Raw genomic sequence first — 14,304 nt, 5'->3', positions numbered from 1 at the left:
TGTATCTTTTTGTATCCTTTTGTTTTTATGTGCAAGGAAATAATCTATCCTCTTAACTTTTTGGACCAAAAATAACATATAATCAAATATCACTATCATGAAACCGTAGCCAGTCCAGGTATTTGATGTGTTGTATCTCAAGCAGACCTGATAGAAATATGTAAGCCCTTAATGGTTTCTGAGATACGTATGCTCTTATGAATGAAATCTATTCAGTGGGTTATATAAACTTGACTGTTGTAGTCAGAAAAAGTGTCATTTTGTGTTGAATTTCGAGAAATCAATTATGTTACTACTGTTAAAGGGAACCTGTCACCAGATTTGGCGACTATAAGCTGATGTCACCACCACTGAGTTTTTACATACAGCGTTCTAGATAACTGTATATAAAAGTTCAGTCTGCACTTAATAACTTAAAAAACACTTTTATAATACTCACCTGGGGGGGGGGGGCGGTCTGGTCCGATGGGTGTCGCTGCTCTCCGGTCCAGCGCCTCCTCTCTGCTGTGATCTCTGTCCTCTTTCTACCCAGTCCAGTGTGGATGATGTGTCTACGTCATCCACACAGGCCAACATTGTGGTCCTGCGCAGGTGCACTTGGATCTGCCCTGCTGAGGTCAGAGCAAAGTACTGTAATGTGCAGGTGTGTGGAACGGTTAAAGATCGCCTGCGCATGCGCATTACAATACTTTTATCTGCCCTAAACAGGTCAGAGAGAAGTGTGCCTGTGCAGGACCTCAATGCCGGGCTAGTGTGCATGACATAGGACGCGTCATACACAGGGACATCAGGAAAGGAGTGGCAATCGCCACAAAGAGGAGACACCGGAGTGCAGAGAGGAGGTGCTGGACCAGAGAGCAGTGACAATCATCAGACCGAACTGCCCCCAGCTGAGTATTATAAAAGTGTTCTTTACATTCTACAGAGCGGCCTGGGCTCTTATATACAGCATTCTGGAATGCTGTATATAAGATCTCACTGGTGTTGGCCGCAGCTTATAGTCGCCAAATATGGTGACAGGTTCTCTTTAAATTGTTTTTGTTTGATTGCTTTTTTGCAAAAGGTAGAAGGTTTGTAAGTTTTGCTAATAAAACAACCTAATTTTCAATGGGGAGTTGAATAATTTTGATTTAATTCCTAAGGAAAAAATATCTTACTAAGTGATCCATTAGACCAAGGCCACACTATGTCACTGGCCTACAACATCAAATGGACCAGTCTACATTTTAGGGATTTTATTGTTGCCTTGATAGAGCTTTTGCACATTTTACTCACATTTCCTGCTATTTTATTACTTATTATTGACTTTGTTTGTTTTTTCGCTCATATATCACATGGCTTTTGCTTCTGTCTCTGCTTCTCTGTACAGGTCTAGCAGTACACCAGATAATTACCATCACTGTCTCCCTAATTATGGTCATTGCAGCCTTGATAACAACACTCGTCTTGAAAAATTGGTAAGGATGACGTCTACTCATTTTCCACTTAATGTTATGGAAGTATAAAGTATATATATGGTTCCGCAGGATTAAAGAGGATCACCCAGCAGGATTTTGCTATATCAGGTAAAGCCATTGGCATACAGGCAGTAAGATGCTGAATCCAGGCATACCTGTTATAGAAAGATCCGATGCTTGGTTGATTGAATATCTGTAATCAAAGTTGCAGAAAAGCTCTGCACTTTGAATGATGTGTGCAACATGGGTGGGCCTTTGTGGTCGGGTCCTCGCATTTTTTCTTCCTGCTCCGGTGTCCCTTTGCTTTACTTGACTATCATGCTGCACCTCCATTGCTGTTGTTGGTGGCACGTGTGCATTGCTACAGTACTCAGGTCTTCATTAAAATGGCACATGCACATACCACGATTTCTGGCACCATTTTATTGAAGACTTTAAGAACAATCGGCGCATGCGCAGATGTAAAAAAAAAAATCTGCACACGCGCCGATGCTTCTCATAGTCTCTACCGCAGTTCAATAAAATGTCTCCAGAGAATCCAGCATGCACGGACTCCAGCACGATTTTAATGAAGACGTCAATATTGTGGCAATGCGCACGCGCCACCAACAACAGCAATTGCGGCGCGATATTCAAATAAAGAAAAAGGGGCAAATCAGGAGGATGCCAGAGGAGGAGAAATAAAAGCAAAGACCTGACCCACAAAGACCTGTCCATGTTGCACATGTATATCAAAGTTTAGTGCTTTTCTGCAACTTTGATTAAAGACATTTAATCAACCAAACATCGTATCTTTCTATAACAGGTATGCCTGGATTCAGCATCTTACTGCCTGTATGGCACTGCCTTTACCTCATATAGCAAAATCCTGCTGGGTGGTCCTCTTTAAGTAATATATGTCAACATTATGTACCCAAATGTCACATTTGGGATTTTGAAACTTAAAATGGACATTAAGAAGTAATGACAATACAAGACCTGATGTTTTTTCACAATTATTGGATGTATTTCCTTGAATCTATCAATGCTTACATGTGCTGTTGCCTATATGATTTAACTTATAGACATAGTAGACCTGTGCCTATAGGATGTTCTGGGAGGTTAGACATGAGCTAAATATATAGTTTACATATAAATAGACTAGTTGCTGCTAGGATCACATCAGATTGTCTAGATTCATTATGTAAAGACCTAACTTGAGATATGGCTTGGAATGTGGGTGAAGGCTAAGGTAGCAGTCTAAGTAATGCATTGTCATGCTAGGCACATGGAAGTACTAAGCGCACATCAAAAGAGAAGGGAAGGGAAACCCTGTATCTAGGGAAAGGAAAGATGTGACACCTGACCAAACCTACTACTGGTCCCTGGGGTCCCTCACCACCCTAGATAGGTTCCGCACTTATGCGCTGAGCCAAGTACCTGACCCTAGGTATCCCTAGTGCTTGGCCTTAAATAGGGAATGGATGGGATAAGCTCTTCATCAACCCCACTAGAGACTAAAGAAGACACAAGGAGGACATAAAGGGGGAAAATGCATGAACTACTTATCTGAAGATGACACAGGTAGATGTTCAGCAGAGCTTTCTGCAACATTACCACAGAGGAGTACAAGCCACCTGCTTGAAGTCAGGTTTGAATAAAGTGAAGAATATCACCAGCACCGGTCTAAAGGAAGGAAGGGATATATAAGCACCAAGTGAATGCTGATTTCAACAGCTGGGTGGAAGGCGAGCTCCTGCTGGGTCCAAAAGGGAGAGATGAATCCAGGAGAAAAGCTACCTATACCAATGAATACTGATTACCCAAACATTGATCAGAAATCTAATATATAAAGCTCAATCTATGTATATGTGTATGTTTGTATGTAAGTGTGTGTGTGTCCACTAAAGGAATTTGCACCGTCGCATTTACAATCACGAAATTTTGCACAGACGCCCCATGTGACTCAGTGAACGTCATAAACTATGTATGAAACAGACGGGGAAAGAGACAGCCCTGGAAAGAGACAGCCCTGGAAAGAGACAGCCGGGCAAAGAGACACCCGGGCAAAGAGACAGCCGGGCAAAGAGACAGACCTGGATAGAGACAGACCTGGAAAGAGACAGCCGGGCAAAGAGACAGCCGGGCAAAGAGACAGCCCTGGAAAGAGACAGCCGGGCAAAGAGACAGCCCTGGAAAGAGACAGCCGGGCAAAAAGACAGCCCTGGAAAGAGACAGACCTGGAAAGAGACAGACCTGGAAAGAGACATCCGGGCAAAGAGAAAGACCTGGAAAGAGACAGACGGGGAAAGAGATAGACGGGGAAAGAGACAGACAAATACAGACGGGGAAAAAGACAGACGGGGAAAGAGAGAGACAGACAGACACACACATAGAGACAGACACAGAGATAGAGAGAGGCAGACAGTCACAGAGATGGAGACAGACTGATACAAATACAGACATAGAGATAGAAACAGACAGACAGAGACATAGACACAGACAGACAAAGAAAGACACAGACAGAGAGACAGACAGACAGCGACACACAGACAGAGACTGGGAGAGAGACAGAGAGACAGTTACTATCCCAGGCAATGCCAGGTGCTAAAGCTAATAACTATATAATGTCCAAAAAATTAGATATAAATAGATTAATGATTACTGACAGCAGGAACAATAGAAAGTCAGGGAGCATTCTGTGCAGCCAAACGCTGTGACCTTCTATGGCCCGAAACCACATGACTATCTGTCACCCATGGCACGCCTGTGACAGGCTTTCAATATGACCTAGAGTAATGGCATTGATAAAAATACTGCAATTACGTACCCTGCCCAAGATGAAGCCATCACAGCCTGTTACCAATGATAACCCAGTAAGTGGCGCCATTATTTTCAGTTGTCCATACCCTCAGCCTTGCCATTAGTATTTTGTAGGAAACCTTCTGCAGTATACATGGTTTTTCATTTTCTATAAGCTGATATAAAGCCCTTCATGTGCGCATTTGGAGACATCGGGGATTTAATTCTCTCCAATCCATTGCTTTTTCTTACTTTTTTTACGCATCCTTAAATAAGCTCTTTGATTTTGCAAAAATACTGTAGGGAAAAATAAATTATCGTTTTCCTCAACAGTGTTCTCGAAGGCTACCTGTGGAGCTTTTTATTGGAAATTGCAGTATTTTCTCAAACATGAATAAACATAACGTTACAGTAATTATAGACCGCAGTTTGCTGGTAATATCTGGAAGGCCTGGAGACTATAGTTCCTTCAAAATGCAGCAGTTTATATACTAGGACTTGGGAAAAACAATAAAAAGTTTTTTTTAACTGAATGTTAAAACTCACAATTTTAGAGAAATAGAATAAAAGGTAATATTCCTAATTTCCAAATAGATATATTTTATACTGTTATATTTATTCTACAGAACCGCACGTTATATGGGTCTAGCGCCTATAATGCAGGTCATAATTAAAAACTTTTTTTAATAAAAACAGTCTAACATTTTTGTTTATACAAACTCCAATGCAGAACTTTAGTATATTAAAAAAGTGAGTACACCCCTCATATTTTTGTAAATATTTTATGTCTTTTCATGGGACAGCACTGAAGATTTGACCCTGTGATACAATGTACAGTAGTCAATGTGTAGCGTATATAACAGTGTAAATTTGGTGGCCTCTAAATATCTCAACACACAGCCATTAATGTCTAAACTGCTGGCAACAAAAGTGAGTAAACCACTAAATGAAAATGGCCAAATTGTTCCTAATTAGCCATTTTCCCTCCCCGGTGTCATGTGACTCATTAGTGTTACAAGGTATCAGGTGTGAATGGGGAGCAGGGGTGTTACATTTGGTGTTACCGCTCACACACTCTCTCATACTGGTCACTGGAAGGTCAATATGGCTCCTCATGGCAAAGAATTGTCTGAGGATCTGCAAAAAAAAGAAATGTTGCTCTACATAAAGATGACCTAGGATTCAAGAAGATTGCCAACATCTTGAAACTGAGTTGCAGCACAGTGGCCAAGACCATACAGCGGTTTAACAAGACAGGATCTAGAACAGGCCTCACCATGGTCAACAAGAGAAGTTGAGTGCACATGCTCATCATCATATCCAGAGGTTGTCTTTTCTAAATAGACGTATGAGTGCTGCAAGCATTGGTGAAGAGAAAAAAAAAGGGTGGTTGATTTACCTATCAGTGCTTAGACCATATGATGTACTCTGGATCAAATTGGTCTGCATGACTGTCATCCCAGAAGGAAGCCTCCTCTAAAGATGCACAAGAAAGCCCACAATCAGTTTGCTGAAGACAATTAGACTAAGGACATAAAATATTAAAACAATGTCTGGTGGTCTGATGAGACCAAGATAAACCTATTTGGTTGCAATGGTGTGAAGTGTGTATGGCGGCAACCAGGTGATGAGGACAAAGAGAAGTTTCCCCTGCCTACAGTCAAGTATGGTGATGGGATTTTCATGGTTGGGAGCCACATGAGTGTTACATCTCGTGGCTCTCCTGAGGCAAGGACTGAGGCAGTCTCCCATTCCTTGCCTGCCACGAGCACTCCTGCTCAGCAGCGCCGAAGGTCTGCCAGACTGCGCAGTGTGCAGGAGATACCTTCTCAGAGAGGCAGCAGAAGGGTGACACCTAGTGGTTCTCCTGTTACAAGGAGTGAAGCGGTCTCCCATTCCTGGCCTGCCGCAGACTCTCCTGCTCAGCGGCCCCGAAGGTCTGCGAGGCTGCGCAATGTGCAGAGGTTTACTGCTCAGGGAAGCAGTGAGATTCCTGTTATCTCTGCACATTGTGAGACCGAGGATCCCGCCTCTATTTCCCAGAGGCAGGAGGGTGAGCATGTGCAATGCGTGGTGGGTCCTGATTCGCTCACTGACGTCACACGGCTTGATGACAAGGCTGGTGACGTGGTCAATCCTGACTGGCCAGGCTGGGACGTCGTGGACCCTGATTGGGTCAAGTCCGTCATCTCCGCCTCGCGCCCGCCCTCGGGTGGAGCTGCACCTCCTTAAAAGCTCCCCCTGCCATCATGGCGGCGCGCGACCGTCCTTCTATGTTTGGATGTCTGGCAGCGTGCTGCCACGCCACTGCTCAGGCATTACTGTCTCTTGTGGGCTTGGCCCTTGCTGCTCCGGCAGTACCTCGTTTGCAGGCCGTGTTCCTGCCTTGCTGCTCCGGCAGTACCCCCGTCAACAGGCCGTGTTCCTGTCCCAGGTGAGCTCCTCAAGTCTCCATTGGACTCACCTGCTTATTGAAAGCACACGTGCGTGGGCACCTCTGTGCTACCCTCGTGCCATATTCTCGTGACTTCCACTGGCACACGTGCGTGGGCACCTCTGTGCTTCCCCGTGCAACAGGTACACCGAGACGTGAGATCTGTGCCATACAACCCTCACGGGTTAGGGCAGATCGGTGTACATAGATCGTCTGTGACATTCCAGACGATCGCTAGCAGCAACCCGCTCACTCTTCACCCACCATAGCGGCGGTCCCTTACACCGCACAGTGGACCTTGACCGGCGGAAGCAGTCCATTTCCCATCTTGGCACGCTTCCCCGGGTCCCCCTCGTAACATTACGGTCGCGCCAAAGGTCTGGCTATGGCTGAAGAGCAGCAGCAGTTGCTGCGTTGTGTGCAGCAGTTGGAGTCACGATTGGCAGCAGTGGAGCAGTCTTCCTCCGATAAGACTACTCTGACGACAGTCGCCACCCAGGCGGCTACCCAGGCTGTGCTATTGGGCGGAAGGTCTCCTCGCCTTGCGCTTCCAGAGCGCTTTAGCGGCAACAGCTCTGAGTGCCGTGGTTTTATAAACCAGGTTACCACCTACTTAGAGCTGTCCGCGACTCTTTACGCTACCGAGAAGGCGAAGGTAGCCTTCGTCCAGTCCCTGCTCACAGGGAGAGCGCTGAAGTGGTCCACGCCGTTGTGGGAGCGCGGAGATCGTGTGGTGAATAACTTAGCAGCTTATCTTGGGGCCATGAGAATGGTGTTCCTCGGGCCTCAAGTCACCCACGATTCCGCGATGCGCCTCCTACGACTTCGGCAAGGGTCTGCTTCAGTCGGGGACTTTGCTGTAGGACACTGGCCGCAGAGCTGGACTGGCCGGATAAGGTCCTTGACCCTGTGTTTTGGGAGGGCCTGGCAGGGTTTGTCAAAGACGCACTGGCCACACGTGAGGTGCCTGCCACTTTAGAGTCCTTGATTCAGGTTGCCTCTCGCATAGACATCCGCCAGGCGGAGCGAAGGCTCGAGGTCTCTTCAGCACCCACGTCTTCTCGGCCTAAAAAGCGTCTGACTCCCGTCTTCCATCAGACAGGTCCCCCAGCCAGTCCTGTAGGCGACTCCGTGGAGTCAATGGAAGTGTCCAAGGTGGTCTCCTCTGCCCCAGGTTCTCGGTCTTGTGTCATCTGCTTTTCCTGTGGGCAGAGGGGACACATAGCTACCCGATGTCCCAAACCGTCGGGAAAAGACAGCGTCTAGTTTCTATCAGAGGGGGGACTCTAGACGCTACTTCTCCCTCTAGGTTGACTATCAGCGCCCAGTTGCAGTTCGGCACTACTCTCTTCTCTGCCCTGGCTTGCTTGGACTCAGGCGCTGAAGGCAATTTCATCTCGACCTCCCTGGCAACCCGATACTCAGTTCCCCTGGTTCTGTTGCCCAAGCCACTCAGGGTCCGGGTAGTCGACGGGTCCATACTACTCGATCCTATCACCCAGATCACCATCCCTCTCAGGATGGATGTACCACCGGGACACCATGAGCAGGTGTCCTTCCTGGTGCTTCCAGGGGGGACGGATGAGATCCTACTGGGCCTTCCCTGGTTGAGACAGCATGCTCCTATACTCAACTGGGCAACAGGGGAGATCTCATCCTGGGCAGGATCCTGTAGAGAGCACCTCGTGACTACCGAACCACCCGCTACCATTAGGTCGGTTGGGTCCTCAGGGAATACTGAGGGGCCGGGTTTACCGACACCTTATGAGGCCTACAGGGATGTCTTTTCCAAAAGGGCCGCAGATACTCTTCCTCCCCACCGGCCATATGATTGCCGAATAGACCTGAAGCCAGGCTCCGAGCCCCCTAGGGGCAGAGTGTATCCACTCTCTGCTCCAGAGACGGAGGCTATGTCCAAATATATTCAGGACAGCCTGGCGAAGGGGTTCATTCGCAAGTCTATTTCACCGGCTGGTGCAGGGTTCTTTTTTGTGCAGAAGAAGGAAGGGGATCTGCGCCCCTGTATCGATTACAGGGGATTAAATGCAATCACAATCAAGAACAAATACCCTTTGCCCCTCATTACTGAGCTATTTGATCGATTCCGCGGGGCAAAGGTCTTCACAAAGCTGGATCTACGCGGGGCGTATAATTTAGTGCGAGTCCGAAAGGGCGATGAGTGGAAGACCGCCTTTAACACCAGGGACGGTCACTACGAGTATCTAGTAATGCCCTTCGGACTCTGCAATGCCCCCGCCGTATTTCAAGACTTTGTGAATGACATTTTCCGGGATTTGTATCTTTCCGTGGTTGCATACCTGGATGACATTCTTATCTTCTCCCCCGATCTTACCACCCATCGGAGGGATGTCATCCGAGTACTTAAGAGGCTCCGCACCCATTCGTTATATGCTAAGCTGGAAAAGTGCGTTTTTGAACAGGAATCCTTGCCGTTCCTGGGGTACATAGTGTCCAGTCAGGGGTTAGCAATGGATCCGGGGAAGTTGGAGACAGTGATGAACTGGCCTGAGCCCCGCTCGCTGAAGGCGGTCCAGCGATTCTTGGGGTTTATCAATTATTATCGCCAGTTCATTCCCAACTTCTCGACGGTGGCAGCACCCATCATTGCCCTTACCCGCAAGGGCGCTAATCCCAAAGCATGGACACGGGAAACGGTAGAGGCATTTCACACTCTCAAAACTCACTTCTCCAGAGCTCCCATCCTTCATCGTCCAGACATCTCCAAACCCTTCCTACTGGAGGTAGACGCCTCTTCGGTCGGTGCAGGTGCAGTCCTGTACCAGAAAAACGAACGAGGAAGGAAACATCCGTGTTTCTTTTTCTCCAAGACCTTTTCTCCGGCCGAGAGGAACTACTCCATAGGGGATAGGGAGTTACTGGCGATGAAACTAGCATTCCAGGAATGGCGGCATCTCCTGGAGGGTGCGAAGCATCCATTTGAGGTATTTTCTGACCACAAAAACCTCACATACCTCCAGACAGCACAACGCCTGAACCCAAGGCAGGCCCGTTGGTCTTTCTTCTTCTCCCGGTTCCGCTTTATTATCCGCCACCTGGCCGGTGAGAAGAACGTATGGGCCGATGCCTTGTCACGTTGTATGGTTGTGTTGGAGGAGGACGAGGAGGAGCCTCGTCTTATACTACCCCCGGACAGCTTGAGGATGGTCACTCCCACTTCTTTGGACCAGGTGCCACCTGGCAAAACCCTCGTTCCCCCTGAACTACGGAACGAGGTGCTATCACCATGCCTCCAAGGTCGGGGGTCACTTCGGGGTCAAAAGGACCAGATACCTGGTGACCAGGCATTATTGGTGGCCGAGACTACCCCAGGACATACAGGAATATGTGGGAGCCTGTATGTCGTGTGCTCGGAATAAGCCGTCCCGGCAGAGACCGGCAGGTCTTCTTCACCCACTGCCAGTGCCGGATCGTCCCTGGGAAGTGGTAGGGATGGACTTCCTGGGAGATCTGCCCAAATCAGCAGGGCACAGGGTCGTATGGGTCATCACGGACCACTTCTCTAAAATGGTCCACTTGGTGCCTCTCCCACGACTCCCGACGTCACGTGCTCTCGCCACCTTGTTCATTCGGCATGTATTTAGGTTGCATGGCATGCCTGACAAGGTGGTGAGCGACCGGGGTCCCCAGTTCGCGTCTCGCTTCTGGAGAGAGCTCTGTAAGCTCCTGCAGATAGAGCTGAACATCTCCTCCGCATACCATCCCGAGACCAATGGACTAGTGGAGAGGACTAATCAGACCTTGGTAACTTACCTCCGCCATTTTATATCCGCGCACCACGACAACTGGGCTAACCTCCTTCCTTGGGCCGAATTTGCCATTAACAATTCAGTCCATGAATCCTCTGGCCAGACTCCGTTCCTACTCAATAACGGACAACATCCCAGAATCCCGGTTCCGATGCCCATTACGTCACCCGATACTAGAGTGGAGGATTGGGCTACCAAGGCCCGGGAGATCTGGGATGACACCCAAGAGGCTCTTAAAAGGGCTAAAGACCGGATGGTGACAACGGCTGATGTTCGCCGCCGCCCTGCACCATCCTTCACCCCTGGTGACCTAGTATGGCTGTCCTCTAAGAATGTTAACCTACGGGTACAGGCAGCCAAATTCGCCCCTAGGTATCTGGGTCCGTTTAAAGTACTACAGCAGGTAAACCCAGTGGCATACCGACTCCAGCTCCCTCCACGCTGGGCTATAGCCAACACCTTTCACGTGTCCCTCCTGAAACCCGTACGACTTAATAAATTCTCGGGGTCCCTGCCGGCTCAAACCGACTCCCCGTCCGACGACCCTGAGGTGGCAAAACTTGTGGAGACAAAAGTCATACAGGGCAAGAGGTACTACCTCGTGGAGTGGGCCGGCCGTGGTCCGGAGCATAGATCCTGGGAGTTGGAGGATCATATCCGCGCCCCGGGTTTGATAGCGGCCTTCGAGCACGGACCGGGGGGGGGCCTAATGTTACATCTCGTGGCTCTCCTGAGGCAAGGACTGAGGCAGTCTCCCATTCCTTGCCTGCCACGAGCACTCCTGCTCAGCAGCGCCGAAGGTCTGCCAGACTGCGCAGTGTGCAGGAGATACCTTCTCAGAAAGGCAGCAGAAGGGTGACACCTAGTGGTTCTCCTGTTACAAGGAGTGAAGCGGTCTCCCATTCCTGGCCTGCCGCAGACTCTCCTGCTCAGCGGCCCCGAAGGTCTGCGAGGCTGCGCAATGTGCAGAGGTTTACTGCTCAGGGAAGCAGTGAGATTCCTGTTATCTCTGCACATTGTGAGACCGAGGATCCCGCCTCTATTTCCCAGAGGCAGGAGGGTGAGCATGTGCAATGCGTGGTGGGTCCTGATTCGCTCACTGACGTCACACGGCTTGATGACAAGGCTGGTGACGTGGTCAATCCTGACTGGCCAGGCTGGGACGTCGTGGACCCTGATTGGGTCAAGTCCGTCATCTCCGCCTCGCGCCCGCCCTCGGGTGGAGCTGCACCTCCTTAAAAGCTCCCCCTGCCATCATGGCGGCGCGCGACCGTCCTTCTATGTTTGGATGTCTGGCAGCGTGCTGCCACGCCACTGCTCAGGCATTACTGTCTCTTGTGGGCTTGGCCCTTGCTGCTCCGGCAGTACCTCGTTTGCAGGCCGTGTTCCTGCCTTGCTGCTCCGGCAGTACCCCCGTCAACAGGCCGTGTTCCTGTCCCAGGTGAGCTCCTCAAGTCTCCATTGGACTCACCTGCTTATTGAAAGCACACGTGCGTGGGCACCTCTGTGCTACCCTCGTGCCATATTCTCGTGACTTCCACTGGCACACGTGCGTGGGCACCTCTGTGCTTCCCCGTGCAACAGGTACACCGAGACGTGAGATCTGTGCCATACAACCCTCACGGGTTAGGGCAGATCGGTGTACATAGATCGTCTGTGACATTCCAGACGATCGCTAGCAGCAACCCGCTCACTCTTCACCCACCATAGCGGCGGTCCCTTACACCGCACAGTGGACCTTGACCGGCGGAAGCAGTCCATTTCCCATCTTGGCACGCTTCCCCGGGTCCCCCTCGTAACACATGAGTACTGCCATGTGTGAGGAGCTACAGTTCACTGAAGGAACCATGAATGCCAACATGTACTGAAGCAGAGCATGATCTCCTCCCATCAAATTCCAACATGACAATGACCCCAAACACCTCCAAGATGACCACTGCCTCGCTAAAGAAACTGAGAGTAAAGGTGCTGGACTTACCAAGTATACCCAAGTGTACCCAGACATAAACCCTGTGGAGACTCCTAAAATGGAAGGTGGAGGAGCGCAAGGTCTCTAACACCCACCAGGTCTGCGATGTCAGCATGGAGGATGGAAGAGGATCCAACGACTCCTGTGAAGCTCTAGTGAACACCATGACCAGAACAGTTAAGGCAGTGCTGGAAAATAATAGTGGCCACACAAAATATTCACACTTTGGGTACAACTTGGCTAAGTTCACATAGGGGTGTACTCACTCTTGTTGCCAGCGGTTTTGACATTAATGGCTGTGTGTTGAATTATTTAGAGGGCACTGTTATACAAGCTGCACACTGACACTGTACATTGTATCACAGCGTCAGATCTCCAGTGTTGTCCCTTGAAAAGGTAATAAAATATTTACAAAAATATGAGGAGTGTACTCACTTTTGTGATATAGTGTATGTGTCTGCGTAGCTACAGAGAATTCCATACCCAGTTGTATTCTATAGTCTTAAGGGTGCATTACATGCTGCGACATCGCTACGGCAGCGTCACACGCACATACCTTTGAAGCGACGTCGCTGTGACCGCCGAACAATCCCTCCTTCAAGGGGGAGGTGTGTTCGACGTCATAGCGACATCACTGCGGCGTCACTAAGCGTCCGCCAAATAGCAGAGGAGGGGCATAGATGAGCGGCCGGAACATGCCGCCCACCTTCTTCCTTCCTCATTGCCGGTGGATGCAGGTGAGGAGATGTTCGTCGCTCCTGCGGTGTCACACATAGCGATGTGTGATGCCGCAGGAACAACAAACAACATCGTACCCGCAGCAGCAACGATATTAAGGAAATGAACGACGTGTCAACGAGCAACGATTTTTCACGTTTTTGCGCTCGTTGATCGTTGCTCATTGGTGTCACATGCTGCGATGTCGCTACCGGCGCCGGATGTGCGTCACTAATGACGTGACCCCGACAATATATCGTTAGCGATGTCGCAGCATGTAAAGCACCCTTTAGCCTTTATGAGAGAAATCAAAATGCACTGATTAATTATTATTAGTAGTAAGCTTATGTAGTTAAACAGTTACAATTATCACTTTTTTGCATACTTTGCGTATAAAACTCACTAGTGAGCCCCTTACACCTTTCATATCAGGAAGAGTTTAGTGCTGCGTATAACTGTACAGATGATAGAGACCAAGGGTCCTGTACTTGCAAATCAAAGGACAGGGCAGAGTGAGGACATTAAGTTTGATCCAGGGAACTAGTCTGATTGCCGTATGTGTAGTTGCGAAGGAATTTTTTATGGTTATGAGGTATATTTGTCTCATTGAGAATTCAGAAGTGTTGTGCCCTCATTCCTATTGTTTCCCTTGCGTATTTGGTGCAGAAAAAAAGAAATTTGCACCAAATATGCAAGGGAAAAATACTCAACGCGGGCACAGCACTTCTGAATTCTCATAGACTTTGCTGGCTTCACAATGGACATGCAGATTTCTGAAAATCCACATCAAAATCCGCAGCGTGGGTACAGGGCCTTATAAGCAACTCCATGACCATGTGGACTTAAAAATGAATGTTTATTCCACTGTGCCTCAAAAATACAGGCACAGTGGAATAAACACCTTATAATGACTTAGTTGCTTTCAATTGCTATATCTGCATTTGAAATGCCCGCGCCAGGGCTTTCAGGGCTCGCACGGTCACCGGGCCGGTGGTATTTAGGACCCCCGGCGGGTTTCAATAAAAGGAAAGTCCCAAAGTCAGTCCGGTGTTAAAAGGGGGATGGAAGGAGGGTAACGGGGTTCCTGGGGAGCTTGTGTGACGCCCTGGCAAAGCCAGGTTGTCACAGAAAGAGTTAATCCTCCTTGGTAATCTGATC

General features: G+C 48.9%; 1 protein-coding gene across 5 annotated transcripts in view; it reads left to right on the top strand.

Moving 5' to 3' along the window:
• The window catches only part of AJAP1 (adherens junctions associated protein 1), a 399,752-nt gene that overhangs the window by 286,165 nt on the left and 99,283 nt on the right, over positions 1-14,304 (top strand). For all 5 annotated transcript variants that reach the window (XM_075329241.1, XM_075329236.1, XM_075329237.1 and 2 more), the window contains exon 3: positions 1,370-1,457. In XM_075329241.1, the coding sequence (XP_075185356.1) occupies positions 1,370-1,457 (88 nt within the window). The remainder of the gene's footprint in view (positions 1-1,369; positions 1,458-14,304) is intronic.

The sequence above is a fragment of the Anomaloglossus baeobatrachus genome, chromosome 11 (genome assembly GCF_048569485.1).
Source record: "Anomaloglossus baeobatrachus isolate aAnoBae1 chromosome 11, aAnoBae1.hap1, whole genome shotgun sequence".
In the NCBI taxonomy this organism is placed as follows: Eukaryota; Metazoa; Chordata; class Amphibia; order Anura; family Aromobatidae; genus Anomaloglossus; species Anomaloglossus baeobatrachus.
This window is presented reverse-complemented; position numbering and strand designations above follow the sequence as displayed.